Source organism: Eumetopias jubatus, unplaced genomic scaffold (assembly GCF_037043125.1).
Source record: "Eumetopias jubatus isolate StellerSeaLion01/CBP00866 unplaced genomic scaffold, mEumJub1_p1.0 scaffold_10, whole genome shotgun sequence".
Taxonomy (NCBI): Eukaryota; Metazoa; Chordata; class Mammalia; order Carnivora; family Otariidae; genus Eumetopias; species Eumetopias jubatus.
Window position 1 is genome coordinate 3,707,435 of NW_028274816.1, and position 17,465 is coordinate 3,724,899.

General features: G+C 35.0%; 1 protein-coding gene across 2 annotated transcripts in view; it reads right to left on the reverse strand.

Annotated features, from left to right (window-relative positions):
• Positions 1–7,025: 7,025 nt before the first annotated feature.
• The window catches only part of HDIP1 (HDAC and MIER1 interacting protein 1), a 29,504-nt gene continuing 19,064 nt past the window's right edge, over positions 7,026–17,465 (reverse strand). Inside the window, exons 3-4 of one of the 2 annotated variants that reach the window (XM_028091234.2) lie at positions 13,763–13,945; positions 7,026–7,972 (exon numbers count right to left, since the gene is read on the reverse strand). In XM_028091234.2, the coding sequence (XP_027947035.1) occupies positions 7,854–7,972; positions 13,763–13,945 (302 nt within the window). In that variant the 3' untranslated portion in view covers positions 7,026–7,853. The remainder of the gene's footprint in view (positions 7,973–13,762; positions 13,946–17,465) is intronic. The other variant, XM_028091235.2, reaches the window with a different exon arrangement.

Genomic DNA, 17,465 nt, shown 5'->3' on the forward strand with positions numbered 1-17,465 from the left:
CCAATCAAGAAATGGGCAGAAGACATGAACAGACATTTTTCCAAAGAAGACATCCAAATGGCCAACAGACACATGAAAAAGTGCTCAACATCGCTCAGCATCAGGGAAATCCAAATCAAAACCTCAATGAGATACCACCTCACAGCAGTCAGAATGGCTAAAATGAACAAGTCAGGAAACGACAGATGTTGGTGGGGATGTGGAGAAAGGGGAACCCTCCTACGCTGTTGGTGGGAATGCAAGCTGGTGCAACCACTCTGGAAAACAGTATGGAGGTTCCTCAAACAGTTGAAAATAGAGCTACCCTACGATCCAGCAATTGCACTACTGGGTATTTACCACAAAGATACAAATGTAGGGATCCGAAGGGGTACATGCACCCCAGTGTTTATAGCAACAATGTCCACAATAGCCAAACTGTGGAAAGAGCCAAGATGTCCATCGACAGATGAATGGATAAAGAAGATGTGATATATATACACTATGGAATATTATGCAGCCATCAAAAGGAATGAGATCTTGCCATTTGCAACGATGTGGATGGAACTGGAGGGTGTTATGCTGAGTGAAATAAGTCAATCAGAGAAAGACATGTATCATATGACCTCACTGATATGAGGAATTTTTTTTAAGATTATTTGAGAGAGAGAAAATGAGAGATAGAGAGCACGAGAGGGAAGAGGGTCAGAGGGAGAAGCAGACTCCCCGCTGAGCAGGGAGCCCGATGCGGGACTCGATCCAGGGACTCCAGGATCATGACCTGAGCCGAAGGCAGCCACTTAACCGACTGAGCCACCCAGGCGCCCTGATATGAGGAATTCTTAATCTCAGGAAACAAACTGAGTGTTGCTGGAGTGGTGGGGGCTGGGAGGGATGGGGTGGCTGGGTGATAGACACTGGGTAGGGTATGTGCTATGGTGAGCGCTGTGAATTGTGCAAGACTGTTGAATCACAGATCTGTACTTCTGAAACAAATAATGCAACATATGTTAAGAAAAAAGAAAAAGAAGAAGATAGCAGGAGGGGAAGAATGAAGGGGAGTAAGTCAGAGGGGGAGACGAACCATGAGAGACGATGGACTCTGAAAAACAAACTGAGGGTTCTAGAAGGGAGGGGGGTGGGGGGATGGGTTAGTCTGGTGATGGGTATTAAAGAGGGCACATTCTGCGTGGAGCACTGGGTGTTATGCACAAACAATGAATCATGGAACACCACATCAAGAACTAATGATATAATGTATGGTGATTAACATAACAATTAAAAATTTTTAATAAAATAAAGAACTGTCAACCTAGAATTTTATATCCTCCAAAAATATCTTTCATGAATTAAAGTAAAATAAAGACATTCTCATATGAAGGTAAGCTATGAGAACTAATCAGATCAGCTCTAAAAGACATGCTAAAAGTAGTTTTCCAGGTAGAATGGATATACCAATGGAAACTTAGAACATCAGAAATTAAGAAAGAGCAACAGAAATATGACAAATATCCAGATATATGTAATGGATTGTTCTCCTCTTGAATTCTTAAAAATATGTACAACAGTTGCAAACAAAATATACAACCCTGTCCAGTGGGTTTTATAAGACAACTATGACAGAAAAAGGAAAGGATAAAGGAATATAAATGGAGATAAGATACCTATATTCCACATGAATTGGTAAAATACTGATTTTAAGTAAACTGTAAAAGTTCGTTTAGGATAATACCTAAGAAAGTAAAAAACTATACAGATATAGTAAAAAAAATCACAATAGATAAAATACTAAAAAATGCTCAAGAAATCCAAGAGAGTAGGAAAAGGGAAATGGGAAAATATAAAAGAGAAATCATACAGAAAATGAGTAATAAAATGGCAGATATAATCCAACATATACATAGTCTAAATAAACCAAGTAAAATATTGAGATTGTCAGAAAAATTAAAGCATGAATATGCTCTCCACAAGAAATTGACTTCAAATATAATGACAAGGGTAGGTTAAAAGTAAACTGATGGATGGGATGCCTGGGTGGTTCAGTCAGTTAAGTGGCTGCCTTCAGCTCAGGTCAGGATCCCAGGGTACTAGAATCCGTCCTGTGTCCTGCATCAGGCTCCCTGCTCAGCAGGGCGTCTGTTTCTCCTTCTTCCTCTGCCACTCCCCCTGCTCGTGGTCTCTCTTAATCAAATAAATAAATAAAATCTTTTAAAAAATAAAATAAAATGATGGAAAAGACTTACCACGCAAACACTAATCAAAAGACAATAATCCTAGGTATTTATGTACCAAACAACAGAGCTGCAAAAACTAACAGAACTAAAAGGAGAAATAGATCCATTATTATAGTTGGAGATTTCAACACTCCTCTTTCAGTAATGACACTGGTAGAAAATCAGCAAGGAGGGTGCCTGGGTGGCTCATAGTTGGTTAGGTGACTGCCTTCGGCTCAGGTCATGATCTTGGAGTCCCAGGATCGAGTCCTGCATGGGGCTCTCTGCTCATCAGGGAGTCTGCTTCTCCCTTTGGCCCTCCCCCAACTCATGCTCTTTCTCATTCTCTAATAAATAAATAAAATCTTTAAAAAAATAAATCAACAAGGACACAGAACTGAACAGTATTAGGAGAATCCACACTCTTTCAAGTGCACACAGAACACTTAGCAAAACAGACCATATCTTAGGTCCTAACAAACTCTAACAATTTTAAAAGAACTGAAATCATATAAAATATGATCTCTGATGATAATGAATTTAAACTGAAAATCAACAACAGAAAGATAACTAGAAAAGCCTCCAAATGCTTGGAAATTGAAGAAATATCAAGGAATATTGGAAAATATTCTGAACTGAACAAGAATAAAAATATAACACAAAAAAATTTGTGTGACAAAGAAGATACAGTGTTTAAAAGCAAACTTAGAGCATTAAATGCTTCTGTTAGAAAAGTCTCAAATCAATGATCTAAGTTTCCACCATAAGAAACCACAAAAAGAGATAAAAATAAACCCAAAGCAAGCAAAAGGGAGGAAATAATAAAAAGCATAAATTACTGAAACTTATAATAACAAAAGTAGCAATAGACTGTAAGCTGGTTCTTTGAAAAAGAATACAATTAAATAAACTAGTTTACACTGAAAAAAAAAACCCAAATTATTAGTATCAAAAATGAAGGAAGAGGGGCGCCTGGGGTAGCTCAGTCAGTTGGGCATCTGCCTCCCACTTAGGTCATGATCTCAGCGTCCTGGGATCAAGGCCCGTGTCAGGCTCCCTGCTCAGCAGGGAGTCTGCTTCTCCCCCTCCCCCTGCTCTCTCTCTCTCTAATAAAGTCTTAACAAAAAAATGGAGGAAGAAATATCACTGACCCCTAAAACACAAAAAAGAGAATACCACAAGGAATTTTACATATAATTTCCATAACTTCAATGAAATTGGCCAACTACCAAAACTCATCCAAATAGAAATAGATAACTGAAATTATCCAATAACTATTAATGTAATTCTTAGTAAAATCTTTTTGAAATACATGTCTAGGCCCTGATAATTTCAATGCCAACTTCTACCAAACATCTAAAGAATAACAATAAGTCTACACAATCTCTTCAAGAAAGCAGAAAAAGATGGAATACTTTCCAACTCATTATACGAAACCAGTATCACCTAATTACAAAACCAGATAAAGACACTACAAAAACATTACAATTCAATATACCTTATGAACGTAGACAAAAATCCTCGATAAATTAATTCAAGCTGAATTCATCAGTATATAAAAATAGTAACACAACACAACCAAGTAAGATTTGTATCAGAAATGCAAGGCTGGCTTCATTAATCAAAAATCAGTCAATGTGACCCACCATATTAACAGTCCAAAGGAAAAAAAAATCTTTTCAATTTACGTGAAAAAATCATCTGACAAAATTTAACAAATGTTCACAATAAAAACTCTCAGCAAATGAAAAGGGATTTTCCTCCATTTAATAAGGGGTATTCTAGGGGCATCTGGGTGGCTCAGTCGTTAAGCGTCTGCCTTCGGCTCACGTCATGATCCCAGGGTCCTGGGATTGAGCCCCACATCGGGCTCCCTGCTCCACGGGAAACCTGCTTCTCCTTCTCCCACTCCCCCTGCTTGTGTTCCCTCTCTCACTTGTTTGACAGAGAGAAACACAGCAAGAGAGGGAACACAAGCAGGGGGAGTGGGAGAGGGAGAAGCAAGCTTCCCACTGAGCAGAGAGCCCGATGCAGGCCTAGATCCCAGGACCCTGGGATCATGATCTGAGCCGAAGGCAGACGCTTAACGACTGAGCCACCCAGGCGCCCCATAAATAAAATCTTTAAAAAAAAGGGGGGGTATTCTACAACACAAAAACCTATAGTTAACATCATACTTAATGGTGTAAGACTGAGTATGTTTCTCCCACAACTGGCATCAGGGCAAGTATCTTCCTCTTCTCACTTTTAAAGATTGTACTGAGGTCCTTGCCAGTGTAATAAGGGAAAGAAATTTAAAAACACACTGATAAAACATTAAGGGAAGGGGAGAGACACTCTTGACAATAAGAGGGTAAAAGATTCCTTAATAATACAAAAGGAAAATTTTTGACTATGGTAAGAAGAATTATTCCAGTCCAGCCTAGAGCCTCTATATGTCTCATACTTTTCATTCCAGAGAGTTTGCTTTCTATGTTAGGATACTCATTATTATAGTTGTAATCTTTGAGTAATGAACACTATTAATAAACTAAGTGGATTAAAACAGCACAAAATAACTAGAAAAAGTAAAATAGGTGTGTACGTGTGTGTATGTGTGTGTATCACCAAATGTAAAAACAAGCCTTATAATAATAGTCAAAGATGAAAACAAAAAAACTGAACACAAAAAATTTAAAAATTCTATATAGAACATATTTTTGTATGCAGAAGCAAACAAATTTGATTAATACTTTTTTCTAAGATTTTATTTATTCATTTGTGAGAGAGAGATCGAGAGAGAGAAAGCATGAGGGGGGGAGGGTTAGAGGGAGAAGCAGACTCCCCACTGAGCAGGGAGCCTGACGAGGGGCTCAATCCTGGGACTCCGGGATCACGACCTGAGCCAAACGCAGACGCTCAACCGACTGAGCCACCCAGGTGCCCAATTAATACTTTCATATAAAGTATGCAAAGAGCTTAACTTCTCCAAATTTAAAGGATAAACATACGCAGGTTGAAAGTAAAAATTACATGTATTACTAAGACATTTTTACAGTCAGAATTAGAGAATCAAATGCAATTACCAGCGTTTAGAAAGTCAAACACTTTTCAATTTGAATTATTTCAGAGAAAACACATTACTTTTAGGAAACACCACAAATGTCACAACATACTGAGCATTATTTTTTAAAATACTTTTGAAATTTCAAGAAGTGTCAATTTACTCTGGCTAAATTTTTAAGTCATTTTGTAATTTTAAATTTTATTTCATCATAATATAAACTGTCTCAAGATGTTTTATCATTTCCACTGATTTCTACAGAAGAAATAATTTGCAGTATTTCCTTACTTTTAAATACCTTACATTGAACATAGTAACCTAAGGCTTCTCTGCCCATAAAAACTTAAGAAATGTTCATGTTTAAAAAAACAAAATTAAATCTCAAAATCTTAAGTGCCTCCCCCAAAACATTTTGGAATACATGGGATTGGGTGGGGAGATAAACATACGAATTTGTATAGTTCAGCCTAACAATTCCCAAATACATTTAATCTTGTTCACATTTAAGAATGAACATATCTTCAACAGGCCTAATCTAATTATAGAATCATTTTAAGGCATTCTGAATAATCGTATCATTTATAGGTATTAAAGCAGAACAAATTTTGGATTATGTAATTAAATTATTATAATTATGCTCTTAGGACATCTAAGAGGTTTCATAAGAAACCTCTCATCTCAACCTCTCAGTTTCTTCAACACCAATGAATGACAAATAATATGTTCCAAGACGATTACAACATTCTTAGACAAATTCAGCTTTATGAGATAGCTTATAAAAATATCAGAGAACACAATTTTTAGAGAAATTTCCTGAATAGGTTACATCACAAATAGGGGAAAGCCTAGTTAGCCCCTCTACCAAAGAACTTTTTAAATAAGCCAATGATTTAACATCATGAGCATCTGAAATAAATTACTACTTTACACGGTAAGTTCCAGCCTAATCACCGTCTCCTTCCGTATTGTATCCATGACTATTCTAACACGACTTTCCTCTAAGGGTCTTCAGCTTTAAATGGATAGACTCTGACATCAATAGTTCTTTATAGAGATGCCTACTCCATAAGCTATTCTTCCTTTTTCTGAGGACATACTCAAAAGCATTTTTAGATATTATTTTTATATTTTCTTGTCAAAATGAAAATAGTTTTCTTATATTTCAAAGATAAAAATCACATTAGCATTCTTGGGAATAAACTTTATTACTAGGGCTTTAAAATGCATACAAGATAATTGTAGTAGTACCTATAGGTAAATACAAGGATTGTGGGGAAAAAAAATTCTACTTCCTGCCTAGAGTCTCTTAAGCTCCCTCTGCTGGCTACAATTTAGATGAAGTAGGACAACATGTGAATCTTTTTTTTTTTTTTGAGAGGTAATGAGAGAGGCAGGATGAAGCTGACAACGCAACTACCAAAACTCAAAGGGAAATTCTCTTAAGGCTAAATCTATCTGATGAGTACCTTCCCTAATAAGGCTTCTGGACTTCCAAACAGATTCAGCCACTGGGGTGAGGGTGGGGGGTACCTGAAATAAGGGAAATTACTGTCAAGTTTGAATATTAATATTAAATTGAAAAACAAAAATGCAAAAGCATTTAGTATAAATCAACTATAAAGTTATCACTTATTACTAGAAAAATTAAGAATTTAAGTATATTTCACAAACTTCATAGAACAAAAACTTATACCACACTATTAATCTATTAGTTTCAGTATTAAGATTTATTTTTTTTCCAGAGTGAGATTAAGTAACAATTTAAATAATTATCTGTATGTATAAATGAACATCCATTCAGATAAAACATTACTGCTTAAAAGAGGCTACCTAAGAAATATTTTGTATGTAATAAATATATTTTATGTTTAGGTTAACAGGCACCATCTTGAGAGCAGAAAAGGTATTTTTAACCAATAAATAAATTACATTCAAGAAAACAAGATGTTTGTATCTGAAGTATGATATATCCTTAAATGTTTTTCTTCATATAGCACCCAAACTTCCCAAATGTCTAGAAAGTATCTCCCAAAATATAACTCATACCTTAAGTCATAAAAATAAAGGCCAAGAAAAAAAAATCAATTTAAGACAAAATGTACAGTTTATATTCTTAATTCCCCATTCAATAAAATATCAATTGCCAATTTATTAAAAGTAAATGAACTGTATATATGTAATCTGTTAGTGCTGAAAATCTGAAATATAATATTTTTAAAAGTCACTTTCTCAAAGTACTTAAAATATTGCATCTCTGGTGGCAAACCTGAAAACTATCAAGCATTTTATTTCCCTAGTTTTCATTCTTCCACTCTCACCTCTATTCCTTTATCCTTTAATAGCCATCCATTGTTTTTTATTTTTTTGTTTTTGGTAAATATACTTACTTATATCCCAAACACAAAACACTGACAATACTCCTTGGTAAACAAGGAAATCCCAGAACAGTCCAAGCCTACAGCTTTGCTCCCAAAGTGTGGCACAGGCTAAAGACAGGGAAAAAAAAACAATCAATGGCCCTTATTGATGCAGTCAGAATGCTCCTGAGAGTCCACAACTGTTTGAGAATTTGCTGATGTAATCCTGAAGACAGTTTCAACATATTTTGCAGGCAAATATCAGAGAATAAGTCTTTGATTGATAATTTTTCTATTTATTTCTGCCAAGGCGACTGAAAACACGAAAGCCTTTTCATCAGAGAGGTTAGCATAGATGTCAATTTCCTTTTCCTGTTTCTCTGTTAAAAGAAAGAGAGAAAGCTTAATGTAAATGTGGTAATTAAAAAATACTTGAGGCTTTCAAGTATCTCTTTAGATGACAATAAATATACATAATACTAACAACATATATTACTTGTTATACAGTATCATGCTACTAAACTGAAATTTTTTAAAATGACACAAAGGAGTTATTGAAATGCCATAAACTAAATGGAAACTGTATATATATATCTCTATACACACCGTCTATAATATCTATATCATTTCTTAAAAATCTCAAATATTTTTCTCTTCACTAGGATGAGCTTATTGTCCAATCAAAATGAATTTTCTCACCCTAAAAATGGTCCCTTCTGAACACCAATAGTGCCTTTATGAATATATTAACTTCTTTACCTTAGCCCTGCTATAGAAAATAAGAATAACCAACATTTAATTCTATTTTTTGCCCTCCTGATTACAAATGCAATCCAAGTTCGTGGTAGAAAATTGAAAAGTACAGAAAAACAAAAAAGAAAATAAAACCCATCTATATTATCCCAGAGCCAGCTAAAATCACAATAAACATCTTTGTGTATTCTGCCAACTTCTTTTTTCAGGCTCTTCTACGATCGTACTTTTGTCTATTTTTTTTGTTTTGTTTTGACTTTTTAATCAAAGTTAAATATATAGAGTCAAATCGTTTTTATTCAACTTGTTACAAAATACGGAAGTCCTCCTTCCCCCATGCACGTTTCCCATACTCCAAGTGCAACTACTTTTTTTCAGTTGTTTCTTTTCATTTTTTACCTAAGCAACATTTTTATGTCCACTTCTTGGTTTTAGGCATTATTAATTAACCTTCCACCATGAAAAGTTAGTATTTTATTGTTTTACATATCTTAAGCCCTGTACTCTTCCTATCCCATCTTCCCATTACAATTACATCACAATTTAGGTGAGATCAATATTCAATGTTTACATTATTCTTCTATGTAAATGATTTCACTTTTCCTGCACATTGTTTTTTTCTGAGATTCTTTCTCCATCAGCTTAGTTTTCATTACTAATGAGTTGTACAGATCTTTCAGAATGTTTACACATACTAGATATTATATCAATTTTAACTTCTTGAATAAGTCTCTCCAAGTCTTCTGCTCAATCTGAAATGGTTGATTTCTAAACCTGCTACACAATTATCACCAAGATCTCTCTTCAACATCATACTGGATACAAACATCTTTTCTCTTGAGTCGGACCCTGTGTCCTGGATCCCAGGACACTTTCTTGGTTTACTTCTTCCTTTTGATGCCAGGTATCTTGTAGTAGCTTCCTGAGAAAGGGAGTACAGGTAGCAAATTTTTTGAGACCCTGAATGTTAGAAAGTGTCATTAATCTACCTCCATGCTAATTCATAGTGTAGCTGACTAAACACTCATAGATTTCCTGAGTAGTACAAAGGCAAAAAATTGGCTTCCAACTAGTGGTGCCACTGTTTTAAAAAGAGCCAATACCTTTTTTTTACAGCTATTTAAAACATTATTGTTAAATTTACATACAGTGAAATACACAGACCTTAAAGTACAATTGGATGAGTTTTGACAAAATATACATCTATGTAACCCACACCACAATCAAGATACAGGAAATTTCTCATGCTCCTTTCCAGTCAATTCCTCCCCACCTCTGTTCTGATTATATCACCACAGATTCATTTGCCTGTTCTTGGACTTCATATAAATGGCATCATCTAGCATGAACTGTTTTGTGTCTAGCTTCTTTCATTCAACATGTTTTTAAAATTCACTGATGCTGTCTGTTCATATATGAGTAGTTTGTTCCTTGCTGTGTACTATTCCACTGTATTAATTCCAAATACCACTTTCTTTTCTCGCTATTTTTTCCCTGAGTACTTGAAGGAGTTTCCCTTTAACCAAAGAGACAGGATTTATGATGATAGGCTTCGGCATAATCTCTACTTTTAACCATCCACTGGTCTGGGAATTTGGTGGACCATTTCAATGTCCTTCAGGTTTGGAAAAATTTCTTGAATTATTTCATCGATGACTTCCTTCTCCTCCATCTTCTATGTTCCTTTGTGGAACATCAGTTATTTATAGATGTTGACTTCAAACTGGTCCTCTAAATTTCTTATCTTTCCCATTCTATTTTTTCTTTTTTTTTTCTTTCTCCCTCTCTTTCTTTCCTAGAGAGAGGGAGAAAGAGAATCCTACGCAGGCTTCCCACGCTCAGCACAGAGCCTGACATGGGGCTCAATCTCACCACCCTGAGATCGTGACGTGAGCCGAAATCAAGAGTCGGACACTTAACCGACTGAGCCATCCAGGTGTCCCTTTCATCTCTTTTTTATTTCTCTGCCTTCTGGTACAATTCTTTAATTCTGTCAATAAACCTGTTAAAGTTTTTCATTTCTGCAATCTTTATACACACATATTTTTTTAGATTTGTATTTTAAAGTTCATTTTCTAGGTACTTTTTTGACACCTGCTTTTCCATTTAAATATCATCTTGTTCTTGTTTCATGACTATATCTTCTCTTGCTAAAACCAATTAACAATAGTTTTAAGTTTTTCTCTTTCCTGCAAAATCCTGTTTTATCCAAGTTATTGTTTCTTCCCTGTTGTTTCAAGGTCTTAGCCTTTCATATAGATGCTTTCTTCTATATATCTGAGTAATTCTTGATAATATGCTCATATTTAAGAACAGGATCCAAAAAGATGATAAGCTCATACATATTTGTGGAGCTTGACTGTGATCACCAATTTAGGATGATCTGACTGGGCCATTTGTGAAATCCCTAATGAAAGTTCCTTATATTAGGCCCTTTCTCTTGGGTTTTTCAGATTTTCTAGAGAAGATACTGCTAATCTCCTACCTCGAAGATCCAACCCTGACCACAGAAGTCAGTATTTACTATCTCCAAATTTTCATGTAATCTTCCTGATCTCAATATAGTATCCCTGCCCTCAATGACACCTGGTGTTCCATTAAATCAGAGACTCTGTTTTGTTTTCTTTTTGAAAGGATAAATTTGGAAGGAGGGAAAAATGAGGTAAACAGCCCTAGCAGGCCATTAAGAAACAGACTTCCAAACAATCTCATTTTTAGCCTCACCTTCACCTCTACACTTCCAGACATAACTGATGCACAAATTCCTGACCTTAAGGCAGCTGTGTAATAAAAACCAGCTTTTTATTATTTTTTCCCAAAGGGGCTAACAGTTTAGATTTCATGGGTCTACTAAAGCAGTCATCACTTTCTAGAATTCTGCTGCTTTTCCCATTCCTTGTCCTTGTGAAATTTGGTCCTTAAAAAAAAAAAAAATCCCTTTACTATAATATTACTAGGATTTGAGGATGATGGAGAGCATGGTGTGGTTATTCAATCTACCAACTTGAACATGAACTCTACATAAATCTTGTACGTTCGTTAATAAGATATTCAGAATTGCCCATTATATTTTAATCTAAATGTCACTCCTACCTTACTAATATTCAAAATAATCATACTCCCCTCATATAAAATGAAAACTTATCTTAAACCAACCAAAATTTTTAAGTTTAATGGTTTGTTTTTATGATTGTATAAAAATATTTTGCTATCTAGATGTCTAACAAGCTTTCCTTTTCCATTCTTTCTTCTTCCTATTCTTTTTCAAAATATAGAAAACAAAGTCAATAAAAAATGTGTTTTTTATACATAAACTGTCCTTACAAAAGGTAAAGCTTGCTTCAAAGTTTTCAAGTACCCTACAAGCAAGAAATCAATAAAAACTGAATTACAGTAAATAGCTAGTTAATACTAAGAAGCATATGAAAGAAGCCTATTCTAAAACACATAGAGATTTCAAAAGTTCATATTTCTTATCCATATTATATTTCGGGAACATGGTTTGCCTCAAGGGTTGTTAAAATACAGCCCAAGGTCAAATCTGGCCTGCCACCTGTTTTTATAAAGTCTTACTGGAACACAGCCAGGCCCATTTATTTACATATTGTCTATGGCTGCTCTCCAGCTACAATGACAGGGCCGAGTAGCAGCAACAGAAGGCTGTATGGCCCACAAAGCCTAAAATATTTATTACTTGATTCTTTACACAAAGTCTACTGACCTCTTCCCTACCCCGCCCCTATGGCCTACATGAAAAGATTCCAGTTTATTCTACAAAAATTGCTTTGAGCACCTTCCTGTTTGTATTAAAAATAAATCAAAAGTGTATCTTACTCTAGAAATAGCTTAAAACTTTTCTATTAATAAGCTCAAAATATCTGGAAAAAAAATGATAGCTAACTAAATTCTTTTCTTAAAAGTTCAGACCTGCACATACAGATTCCTAGAACAGCTATCTAGATTTCATTTCCCCAACTAAAAGACTGTCATTATCTGTTTGCTCATCTCTCACTCACCACCAGAAGCATTCCTTCTCCATTCTTTGGGTTATATTCCCTTTACTTCAACTGAAAAGAATGTCCTGTTTTCTGGGCCAAGCAGTATTTCTCTGGGTTTTTTGTTTTTTTCTTGTTGATTTCTCTTTGCCTAGTTTCCCTGCTGAAGCAGTTTTTAGCATAGATTTTTCTGATCATCCCATGTTAAAAAACACATTCAAATTTAGAAAATAACTCAAACTCTCTGGAAGAGCAGCATAAGAGAAGGAAAAAGAAAATGGAGTACTATTACCCAAGGAATTAAGGAAGATCTAAATATTCTTCAAAGAATACAGTCAAATATGATATAAGCCTTATTCCTTTAGCCATACAATACTACGACACCATTAACTCTGAAAAAGCTAAAGACAGCTATACCAGTGAAGTTATTTTCCCTAACAGTCATAACTTTATTGAAATAAAAGCATACAAAGCAGAGAGAAATGGTAAACAGGTTAAAAAAAATTCTCAATGTCTAAAATAAGAGAAATTTACACTTATGCTTGAATATCTAAAACTGAATGCCTGAAAAAGCAAAGCATAACTCACCAACAAGATAAGAAATTATAAACGCATTTCACTGAAGATGAAATTATTTTGATAGATGTTTTTAAGTAATTATAAAGAGCAACCATCCCTTTTTTCCATTAATTACAGACTTAAAAGTCTCAATTGCAAAAGATATTCATTCATGGCCATACAGGGATTCATTATCCTAGTCTCTCTACTCTTGTGTCATCTTTGAAATTTTCCATGATAAAAGGTTTTTTAGAAGATGTATAAAAAGAGAAGCTGAAGTTTTAGTTAATGTGTTAAAAACAAGTTATTGGTAGACATACTACTTATCAGAAGAAAGGAGAAAATCTGTAAGGAGAAATATGAATATATTTTGGACCAAGAAGAATTTACCTAACTATCCAAAAGCTGCCTCAAAGCAGGGAGGACACAATGAGCAATTTAAAAATTCATACTGAAGAATACTTTCAGTAGTAAATTTTAAAACTCATAGTGTAACAGTTTGAAATAAGTGTAACAGAACTCAGATTTATCTTTAAAAACAAACAAAAAAACAACCATTTTAACAGGCTTCCCTAGGTTGTCATATACAAATTATTATCTCTGAACTCTACTATCATCAGTTTATAGCAAGGTGAATTTTACCTAATTTGAGCCTTTATAGCTTTTCAATAAGAATTAAATTCTGTGATTTAAAAAAAAAAAAAAAAGCATCTACCCTGGAGGAAATGTTTTCAAACTAAAATATGAGTTGTGATTTTAAGTCCAGGAGCTCAATGCCTACCAAACACTTTCTTTACTACTATCTAATTAAGATCTAGAAAAATTTAATACTTGAAAAACAAAACTGCTTGGATTTATTCATACCTCTTTCTTCCTCATGTTTTTTGGCAGATGCAGTTTTAGGTCTTCCTCTTCCTCGTCTGATATGATCTGAATGGCTGTTACTTCGAGACCTCTTTCTGTTTTCTAAATCCTTATTTACTGTAGAATTTATCTTCTCTCGCCTAACTCTCTCTGTTCGCCTCCTCTTGGCCTCATGCTTGTTTTCTGTATGGATGAATAAAAGTGATATATTTTAGGGCTTAGCAAGAACTGTTTGCCCAAGTTCTCATTGTCTTCTTTTTCTTTCTAAATAGCACTAGAGTTTTTGCTGCCTGGCATATTTTATAAAACTACAACCATAACATCTACGTTCCTCACACCCACACAGGAAAAAAAGAAATTCAACAGAATACAGATCCTCATTAACTCATGAGGTAGGAAGAATTGTAACAAGACCAGTTTTTTTATTTGGCACCTTTAATTTCAGCCCCTACATGTTCACACAATTTCACAGCGATCTTTCTGCCTTTTTCCTTCTCTCTGCTTCCAAGCTAAAAATGGTAAAGTATTAGAAAAGGAAAAAAAAATTCCATTCCTTTTTGCCCCCTACTCAAATTATAGACTGAAATATGTCAAATATACAGAAGCAAAACTGACCTTAGTCATAATACGTTAAGGTTACCAATAAAAAGCAAACAGAAAACATCCACAGAAAATATAAAAACACTAGGGAAGTAATAAGTAGTTTTCACTTTAGCCACAGATGAGATCATTTCTGACATTCTCAGAGCATGCAGATCCCTAAATGGAATAGCAAAAGAGGAACTTTACTCAATATGGTGATTTAATTAATGCCAAGAAGCCATCCTTCTCACTCCAAACAATTCAAAATGTTGGATAAGGCAAACAACAAATTAAAAAAAACAAAAACAAAAAAAACTTGCTTTAATACATACCTCAGGTCATGAACTCAAAAGCAACAAAGAGAATTCCCCAAATACATAAAACCACAATGGTAAAGGGCCAAAATGGATAAAATTCATATCCCAAGAAGGGAACAATTTAAAAGACTGTAATATAAGTATGCTTAATAGGCTAGTGTAAAATTAAAAAAAAAAAAACTTAAGTAAAATGGTAATGGTTATTTTTAAATACTGTACCCTTAGAGAATTAGTTAATTCTCATCTCAGACATATACCAGATGATGCAAGAACACTTAATTATTCCAGATTGCAAGGAAGTTATCAAAGACAACCAGGGTCTTGTTGAAGGACTAAAGGGCTAACTTGAAAAGGCTCCCCCTGGCCACTTTACGACAGTTCGAGCATCAACACAAATAGTAACTATAATAATAAATTGGAACATCAAATATACTTAATATTATGAGTACATGACATTAAATTAAAAAAACACAAGCAAAAACTACGTGGCCACCATAGGAAGACGCTAAAGAACCAACTCCCTATTTTGAAAGCTTAAATAGAATAGAAAGAATAAAGCATTTATCCTGCCTTTTCTATTCAAACTGTACCACTCACTGGGTAACCAAAGGACAGATAAAGAGAAGTTTCTAATTTAAGAATTACCGTGGCTAAAAAATGAAGGATGATAAAATCAAAGTATCACCATTTTTCTTAAAGATTTTATTTATTTGAGAAAGCGAGCAAGTGAGCACGAGTGGGAGAGAGGGGTAGAGGCAGAGGGAGAAGCAAGCTCCCCACTGAGCAGGGAGCCCAACGTGGAGCTCAATCCCAGGACCCCAGGATCATGACCTGAGCCAAAGGCAGATGCTTAATCAACTGAGCCACCCAGGCACCCCAAGTATCACCATTTTCAACCAGAAATGAACTAAAGGATGTAAGTGTTGAACATAAATAGCTGCTAACATTACAAAAACAGAGACAAGCAGACTTTATGTGTCACCTGACAGAATACCTAACTATTAGGTAGTCTTGTCAAGAAAATCAAATCCCATCAAGCCTTTGAATCCAAATTACAATTTACAGGAAAAATAAAAGTCCCTGGAGGAATGTGTCGTCCTACATTCCTACACCATGAAGACCCAAATAGCACATCCAGATGTACATGTGGTAGCTTCTTCAACATACAATTTGCAAGAAAAAAAAGAAACAATAGATAAAAGAGAGCTAAAAAAGACTGCCCATACGTAATGTGTGGACCTTACATAATCTGTTTTTTAAAACTTTTTAATTTTTTTTAAAGATTTTATTTATTTATTCAAAAGAGACAGAGACAGAGAGGGGCAGAGGGAGAAGTAGGCTCCCCGCTGAGCAGGGAGCCCAATGCGGGACTCGATGACCTGAGCCGAAGGCAGATGCTCAACCATCTGAGCCACCCAGGCACCCTTTTTATAACTTTTTAAAAAAGTTTTTATGAGAAACCTGAAAACGTCAACACCAGTTGGGTATTTAATATTAAGGAATTATTGTTAATTTTAATTGTGCTTATATTTTTAAAAGTCTATCTTTTAGAAACATATGAAACATTTATAACAAATTATATGAGATTTGCCTAAAAATAATATGCAAGAGGGACACCTAGATGGCTCAGTCAGTTAAGCGGCTGCCTTTGGCCCGAGTCATGATCCCAGGGTCCTGAGATGGAGTCCCGCATCGGGCTCCTTGCTCAGCGGGGAGCCTGCTTCTCCCTCTCTCTCCCTCTGCTTGTGCTCTGTCAAATAAATAAAATCTTTAAAAAAAAAAAAAATAATACTATGCAAGGGAAAGAGTAAACGGTATAAATGGGGCCAGGGTGGCCATTTTCCTTCTGGTCTTGTGTATGCTTAGAATTTCTCAAAAGAAAAAAAAAAAAAAAGCTGAAAGAAATAGTGATAGGTAAAGCTTTTTACAGTATGCCTTTTAAAGTTCAACAATGAATTTAGGTTTGTTCCTTCGGCTACCCGCCCATCTCTGCAAACTTCTCAAAAAAGAGCTATCTGTACTTTCTGCCTTCAATTTCTCACCTCCCATTCACTAATCAATCCACTCCAATTCAGATGCCCACTCAATGAAACGGATCAAGAAGGACAAAAATCTCTGTTATCAAATCTAACAGCACCTCTCTCTGATCATCTTAATACCATCTCTCAAAAATTCAACAAAGATGACTACTCTTTTCCTTAAATTATTCTTCACTTGATTTTCAGGTTTCCAGGTATCCCATCTCACCAGTCACTCCTCTTTATCTCCTTTTGGTGTCTTCTCCCCCAGGTTCTTTCTCATCTTTAATATTAAAGCCCTAGGACTCTGACCTGAGCCCTCTTCTCTTACTTACACTCTGTCGAGATAATCCATAGATCCAAACATTCCACTCTATGCTTTATGACGGTTCCAAAATTTATACTTTCAACTCTGACCTCTTCCCAAAGTTCCAGACTGCCTACCCAACAGCTTCACTCTAGTATCTTACAAGCATTTCAAATGTATCAAAAAATCACTCTTGATTTTCCCTCTTCCAAAGCTTCATTATATTAGTAAATAATACTACCCAGTTGCAAAAGCCAAATAATTTGTAATTATCTGGGACTCAGCCTGCTGCTTCTTATATCATCACAAATGTCCACAGGTACTATATCCACAATTTCTTCATCACTTTACTTCTATGGGCAATATCCAAACCAAATGCGTTTCCTACATAGCTGCCAAAATTATCTTTAAAAAATTCAAACTGCATAGCTCCCCTTCTAAAATCTTTCATTAGCTTTTCATTGTATTTAAAAATAAAG